At 37.2% G+C, this 8,418-nt stretch overlaps 1 protein-coding gene across 1 annotated transcript; it reads right to left on the minus strand.

Moving 5' to 3' along the window:
* Nucleotides 1–281: 281 nt before the first annotated feature.
* Nucleotides 282–5,387, minus strand: LOC148905664 (tyrosine-protein kinase-like otk). Its single transcript, XM_089040601.1, has 8 exons — nt 5,284–5,387; nt 4,477–4,824; nt 3,345–3,596; nt 2,000–2,260; nt 1,781–1,912; nt 1,649–1,673; nt 1,542–1,575; nt 282–1,148 (listed from the first exon to the last, which is right to left on the minus strand). The coding sequence occupies exons 1-8, from the start codon at nt 5,375–5,377 to the stop codon at nt 741–743; spliced, it is 1,554 nt and encodes a 517-aa protein (XP_088896727.1). The 5' UTR covers nt 5,378–5,387; the 3' UTR covers nt 282–740.
* Nucleotides 5,388–8,418: the final 3,031 nt, after the last annotated feature.

Here is an 8,418-nt window from a genome sequence, read left to right on the forward strand (position 1 = left end):
TTCTGGGGGTGTCTAGCTCGATTCCCTGACGTAGTATCATATGGTAATAGAATTTGTTACTGGATATCACGGGTGCAAGCGAACATATGAGAAGTATACCGATTAACATATGGGTTTTCTGGGCTCAGAACTAAAGCCGTCCGGTATCCAGTGCACTTCTAGTATTTTAGGGGGTTCGCTAGTGCTGTGCTCTCGCGACCTGCAGCTTCTACCCCTCTTATCATATATGCATTCTCCCCTCTATCGCAGTATTCTGGTTCTCCTCCATCTTTGTTCCCATTCTTATGAATGAGTACAGTGACGTGTGAAAATGTTTCAGCAATTGTCTTTTTAAGGCATACTTCGTAGTATTTCGAGAAACGATGGTGGGATCAACTCGTTCGTAACCGGTCACCTACAGTTACATAACGGCCTCTAAGTTTGATTGTTGTATGAAAAAGTGCAAACTTAAAATTGCAATAAGCTTTTCTTTATAAATGAACTAAAAGCAAGTGAAAATTTCAACACATTTCTATAATGCATTACGAGCCGTATGGCAATGCACTTTATCAACACTGGTCTCTTTTGGTCCTTATTCACTTAACATTTGCTGAAGCCATCCAGAGACTGGTACTGTAAGTGGAGACACACCCTGGTATTGGAGGACCTGGTACGATATTCACTCAACATTTGCTCAAGTCATCCAGAGACTGGTACGGTGGAGACACCCCTGGTATTAAAGGACCTGGTACGATATTCACTTAACATTTGCTCAAGCCATCAAGAGACTGGTACTGTGGAGACACACCCTTGTGTTGAAGGGCTTGGTACTCTCCTGTACGTGTTGGGCTTCCTGTGGATGACAGTGCTGTACCCTTAGGGGGCAGCCGTGTTGAAGGACTCAATGAATCGTAGTTACCAGTACAATGTTGGATGGTCTGATAGGTGAGTGAAGGTGGATTTGAAACAGCCTCTGTTTGTCCATGTTGATCTGCACCTTCATACTGAGGCATGGGGATATTCGTCTGTATATCAGAATGTGGTTGGGATAGCTGTGTTATTGTTGTCACAACATCATTACTCGTTGCACCTATTTCTTCATATTCTGGCAAGTTTGGTGTTTCGTTATCTGTAACATTAAAACTTGTCTCTTGCAATGTTAAGTCGTTCTGTGTACACATGCAAAGAAGAATACTAGTAATGAATTATCAAAAAGATAACTTTTATTAAACGTATACAGTGAATCGAATTATTCGGATGGATGTGTGGATGGATGGGGTGGATGGAGGATGGATGGATGGATGATGATGGATGGATGGATGGGCTGGGATGGGGGATGGATGGCTGGGTGGGTGGATGGCTGGATGGATGGTGGGTGGATGGATGGATGGATGGGATGGATGGATGGTGGTGGATGGGTGGATGGGTGGATGGATGGATGGATGGATGGGTGGATGGATGGATGGATGGATGGATGGATGGATGGATGGATCGTCACGCACGATAGATAATATTAGAATTTATATATAAAACACAAAGCGATAATCAGGTGGCTTACGTACTATTTGTGACCTCTCGTCGAAGCTGTTATTTGATCTGTAAAAGAGAATAAAGCTTATTTTTTATCGTTATTTTGAACGTTTAAGTTAAACGGCTCAGAAACACATACCTGTTTCCAGAATACTCTTTCGAATCTAAAATTAGAAAAGTCATAAAATAATTCAATATATTGAATTCAGTCTACCCTCATGTATGTCTTCTGTTATCTTTGCACCTTACAGAAAATGTCCATATATCATACCTTTTCTACGTGACCACAGGATACCCGCCATAAGTATGATGTTCAGAACAATCGACAAAACAAACAGTACTCCAAGAACTGCAAATAGTATCTTTTTCCCCTCCTTCACAATCAGCAAGTGATCTTTAAGATCTGCGTACGAGATAAGAAATAAGAGCGGTATCATCTGGACCATGACAAAGAATCATATTTGCTAAAAAAGATAAACTTCGTACTTACATTGCACATCTAAACATATGCTGACATTCTTGGTGTGTCCAATATCATTATCTGCTGTACACGTGTAACACGATGAATCGTTCCTTTTTACTCGTGTTATATTGAATATTCTTCCAACACCAATGACAGTGCCATGCTTCGTACAGGTGATATTAGGTACTGGGTATCCAATGGCATTGCAAACAAGACTAACGTCTTTTCCCTCATTAACCAATATTACTTGTTTGTACGGATTTGTTATCTCTGGTGATTTACTCCTTACTGAAGTAGAGATCAATGGAAAAGACATATTTTATGGCTTTAAAGCAAGGAAAAGGATATTATTTCCTGCTTAAATTGCAATGCATCATTATATAATTTCAGGGGAAAATTAATAGGGGTCATTCATTGGTCTATCAGATATCTGGCTAAGCTAAAATAATTCGCACGCTGATTGGTTGAAGGCTGTAACATTGTCTTTGTAAGACGCTCAATGCTTTTTTCGGTGGCGTGATTCAAGTAATTTTAGCTGGTTAAATTCTGCTGTTATGGACAATTTTACGAAAAAAATGAAAATACATGGATTCAAGAACGCAACTTTAGTTATAAAGTATCTCCACAAAGTTACTTTCCATACACTTGAAAAACAACTTTTTTGATTGGTCCTTGTCCATATTTATTGAATGGAATACAACTGACAGCTATGTGGTATACTTTGTCTTTTCTTGCAGCTGGTACTTTGATAGTATACAAGCCATCACTCGAATTGTACTCTTTATCATTAATTGTCATTATAAAACGGTTTGCAGGAGGGGAGGTAACAGCTTCACATTTTATGCGAATCATATTAACATCGAGTATATTCGTGTGTTTTACCGACAGCTTTGTATTCACCGGCTCGTATTCTGAAAGCAAAGGGAAAAGAGCTGTACATTCAAACAACCAGATTGGAAATTTTGTTTATTGGTTAATTAAATTGCACACCCATAGGAAGTGGTGCAATACGTATATTAAACAATTATTGGATGAGTTTGAGCATGATATCGTAAATTATCAAGACCAAGACCGTGTAAAAATATTATAATAATATAAATTCATGACGTGTCTCTCAAATGTAATGCTATGCTCCATTAGAGTGAGAGCGAGTCGTACCAAGGCAATGGGCGAGAGAATAGTCAAATCAAATCCTATCACATTGAAAATAGGAATTATTCATTGCAGGTTCAGTGTATCAGAGTATTGTCAAAAGAGACCAAAATATCAAAAACCTTTTAAATCAGCTCACTGAAATGCATCAATTCATGTGTAAAATGTGATTGGTTAAAGTGCATCATATGACAGAACCCTATTGCCATGCCATACATACCTGTGACATTTACTACTGTGCAGGCTGTATCTCTACCGAATCCATTATCTGCAACACAGCAATATCGCCCTCCTGATCTTTTGCCAGTTATGTTCAATGAAATATGTGAAGAGCCGCCAATCAGTTGATGGGTATCATCGTGGATCCAATCAACTTGTGGTGATGGGAACCCTGTTGTCTTACACTGTAGCTTGACCAAGTGAAGTTGCTTGCAGGACAGTTGTGGTACGTAATACGTAATCAGTGGCAGAACTTAAAAGATGATGACAATAAAAGTTAACAATATCAAAACAATTAAATCAGCAATTTCACTACTTTTTGAAAGAGCCTAGACATTTGGACCGATTTTTTCTTTTTTTGTTTAAAAGCTGGTGGTCATACAAATTATTAAAAAAGCAATCCAGCATTCGATTATATTAACATAATCAGATCTAATTTCTTTACAGATTTGTGGGTTAGGATCATTGATCCTCTAAATTTATGGTTCTACAATGATCTCGCTCCAGATTGATATGGTTTAATATTTCAAGTATAGAATAAAAAAATAAGTGAAACACCATCCATTCTACATGCACCATCAACTGATGAAGACTTGCAGTTTGCAGTCCTTCTACTAATTACCCTCATTCGTGAGACAAATGAACAAGGAAAATAATACAATAAAAGACATTATCAGTCCTGATTAACCACATCTTAGATAGTGATGTATGTTATTCATAGATAGAGATAACTAGCTAAAAACTAGTGTGAGCTGCGTCGGTGTTTCAATGAAACAGTAATGATAAAAAGGTAAATAATACACCGTGAAAAGATGAAAAAACTTACTGACGTTTCGGACGCTAGTTCTTCGTCGGAGTAAAAGAGAAAGAGGTGGTAGAAAGGAGTGTTTATATGATAGAATAAGACAAAAGAAACCAATGAGAGCAAGGTAGGCAAGGAAACAAAAACAAATAATCAAAAGACAAAAGAAAGGGTTAGTTGAAAGCAAAGCGTTCATTAATCCCGTTGGGACTAAGAGGTACTAAGAGGAAACGTCAGTTAGTTTTTTTCATCTTTTCACGGAGTATAAATTACCTTTTTGTCAGTACTTATTCATAGATAGTTTTGGAATTGTAAAATTAATGAAGTTTACCGTATACAAATACTTTAGAAAACCGTTTCTCTTCTCGTTTTACAAATACGGATTTCCACAATATTTCACAACAGTAGTTGATATTATGTCCAATCTCTGCACTTTGCACAATAAGGGTAACGTTATTTTTGCCAAGTATTGAATACTTTGTTAGGTATCTGTCATATGTATTTTCACCCAGATGTCTTGAAGCTATAGAAGTGTATAACTTAGATTCTTCAAAATAACCAATCTTAGAGGACAGAAATGTTTCGTTTTTCTCCATCTTGTAATGCCAGCGCAGGCTAAAAGGACGTCCTTGTTCTACGCTGGTGTGTTCATCTGGTACAGCAAGCCATGAAATCCCATCTGGAAAAGAATAAAAATATGGTAATCATAGAACATGAGAGAGATATATAAAATGTATACAAGAACTGTCTAGCGCAGTTTGGTAAAGATGGATTTTAAATAAATTAGCACATACGGCGCTAAAACAAATACCTTTTCCAGACGTTTTGAGGCTGCTACTTCTTCAGCAGTGTAAGTTGAAGAATGGCTGAATATTTTAACCCACAACTGATACTAAGGCTGAACAAAATAGAACTTGTAGCTAGAGTATTGATGATACAGACTGAAGCTGACGAGAGGGCGAAGTCGTTCATTACCAAGAAATAAATTGTGAGAGAATAAAGATTATGAAACGATTGTTATTACTAGAGGGTTTTTGTAGTCTATTACCATGCAACGCGTCATCGTGAATATTGTTCCTACCAGCACTTATCTTAGCAATGAAAAAATGGTAAAGTTATGGAACTGTAACGTATGTACCTGCAAGATCTAGAGCAGAAAGGACCATCACCCATGGAACAGCTTGAAGAAAGAAGACTGAACACAATAATTGACGCACTTGAAGAAGAGACATATCTACCAATTATATTAATGTAATAATGTAATATTAAGTAAAATATTCCAGTAAAACTATAAGCTTGCCTGACCATTAGCAAAATTCAAATCAAACTGGCTATTTGAGGGCTTTATACCGCTCAAAACCAAGAAAAGGAACACTCAAAAATGATTTTAAACGAAATAATATAGTTTTTAATTATTATGAACTGTTAGTTAACGAAGTATATATTCTTTTGAGATAATATTCGTCATGAAATCAAGATAAAGTCGAACTGTTCAACGACCATAAAGAGACAGTCTGGTAACCATCCAAAGCAACAGATCCAAAGTCAGCATGCAAAGATTATAACCTGAATAAACTTTGGGATCGCACAACAACATCTCAATAATTTCGGTTTCTAGATATCACATTTGCTCAAAATTAACTCTTTCAAACTTTTCCCTTTTTCATCCCTAAGAGAGGGAATGGCTTAGATTTCAATCCTAAAAGATAAGAAGATCATTTCCGCCCTTCGTTACATATATGCGCGCACCCCATCTTAGCCTCCTTTGCAGCCGTTCTTAGGGTCGTCACGCGACCCTAAGAACGGCTGCGAAGGAGGCTAACCCCATCTGGGCTTTTAAAGTTCAACTCCTGAATTAGGAAAAAACAAGTATTTTGACGATTACTCCTTATTTCGAAAATCGATGAATCACATACAGTTCACTTTTCAATAAGTTGACGTTCGATGACGAAATTCTTTTTGCTTAATTGTTATTTAGATTGCATAACAGGATACTAGAGGACAAACCATATATTAGTGAAATAGTACCAACTTATTAGTATAAAATAGCACCAATAAAAAAACTGAAAACAAAAAAAAAAAGGAATATATTTAGTGCTATTTAGTTTTTGTGCTATTTCAAGGATAAATGGTTTGCACCCTACTGGTCAATCCAATTAAACAAATTGCCAAAACGTATTACAAAACGGTTGCCACGTTAACATCATGGTGATTAAGATTAAGAAACAGAATAATAACTTATAAGCATTTGGAATTAATATCCTACATTAAAAGCCAAAACATTGCAATCTATCCGTCACCTCATTAACGTAAGATCTGTTCCGTGTCTTTATGTTTTTCCAACATCATCCAAAATTTTCGTGCTTGCACTGCACTGCACTGGTGGCAAATCTCAGGATGCAGCTAAATACTAGTGATATAATAGCTTTATCGCGGTAATTTGATTCAATTAACTTGCCAAACGGTTTCGATATCTCATCCAGAAACACAGGGAGGGGCACCCGAAAGTTAAAATATCGATAGACCGTCACCTCCAAGAGAAAATGATAGTTCATTTTCTCTAGGTGTCTCCTATTGACTATCACATACAAGCATTCAAACATTTTAATCACAAGCGACAACGAAGTAGGCACAAAGCCGAAAATCCAGTTTTATTTATGCTGTATGAATGAACACCTAACAGGCCGCGCAGGGAATACTTTAAAAAAAAGAATTACTTCATTGAAATACACTTTCTTCTGCTTCTTGATGAACGATAAATGTCTCTTGAAGCGTGATAATAGTGTACTTTACATTCAAAAACTGATAAAAGTAATGACCATTACATTTTGATCTTTGACGTCAAATGATCGAACCTGATTTGATATTAAGTTAGCGCAATGACTGAGGCAGTCCAGCTGTAAAATGTCAGTGGGTTTTCCGGATCTTCCCTACTTCCAGATTCCCTAAATAACCTGTATTACTAAGCGCGAGACTTCACCTACTTTCCCTCTTCATTTTCAGTTTTGAAGCGAATATTTCAGAGTTTATTATTCGCAAAAATATGATATCACATTTTTTCTTAAATTTCCGGAGCAACCTTTAAATAAAATATCGATAAAATTCGAAAGTGATTTTTACATGCCCAGAATTTCCTCCCGAAGCGGGGGTGGGCACGGTAGCTTTTGGTACTTTGCAAGCAAAAATCGCGGTGAAGGGCACACAAATTAGAGCATGGATGTTGAAATTTGCAGCGAGTTGTCGCGTGTCGATCGCCGCAATAATTGCAGACCGTTTTCACGAGCGATTTGAGTTTACGATCAAAACACCGCGATTGTCGCGCGACAATCGCACTGCAAATATCGCCCGTGTAAAAGCGGGCCTGTAGGCAAGAGAAGGGGTCGAAATAGCGAATTATTTCTCAATTGACACGGTTTGCTTTGTTTTACACGAGGCTTAATTTTTGTTATAACCCTCATTATAAATGCGAGGTTAATATATAGTTAGTTATTAACCCGGTTAATAACTATATATAGACTTAGCATTTATAATGAGCAACATTTGATAGAAAACCTTCTCAATTGATAAATAAAATACTTAATTACCTCGAACGTCGTGAAATAAGCCTATACATCCCTCGGGCTTGGAGTATAATGGGTTCCCTGAGGTTCCCCAACAATGTATGGGTTCCCTGTGTTAAGTGAGTTCGATATAAAATGGCTGTCACAAGGGTGGTCAGGTGTTAGAATAAAACAAGTGACATCCAAGATATCCGAGTGCTATTTAAGCCATCCTAACGATACAATCATCATAAGGTCCATCATCGGTAAAACTCGTGCTTCCTGCAAGGGACCGTGATCCTTCGCGTTCAACCACAACAGCGTCTATTGGTTCTTGGTAGGTATCGTCGTTTTCAACAGTAATTGCATGGCAAAAATCTCGCTTTGGCGAGTTACAACATTCTTGAACTACACCTTTTGCTGTTCATTAACAGAAAATGTACATTCATTTGTGCCAATAGTTGTATCAATAACGTGTAATGTACTTTCATCAACACCACAAGTAATATCATTAGCGCGGATCAACTTTCAATAACGATATTTGAATATGCGTGTACATTCATAGGTATCAATGGACAATCAATAGCGCGTTTGTACATTCATATGCGCGAATTGTATTTTCTTGTGCGCGAAATTCAACTTCAATTAAACCAAAATGACAAACAATTGCATTTATGGACAATCATTTACCCAAAAGTGAAAATTCATTAGTGCTATTAGCATAATCATTGACA

This window comes from Actinia tenebrosa, unplaced genomic scaffold (assembly GCF_029948245.1).
Source record: "Actinia tenebrosa isolate PJP-AT-01 unplaced genomic scaffold, QUT_ActTen_1.0 PGA_scaffold7__59_contigs__length_16204524, whole genome shotgun sequence".
In the NCBI taxonomy this organism is placed as follows: Eukaryota; Metazoa; Cnidaria; class Anthozoa; order Actiniaria; family Actiniidae; genus Actinia; species Actinia tenebrosa.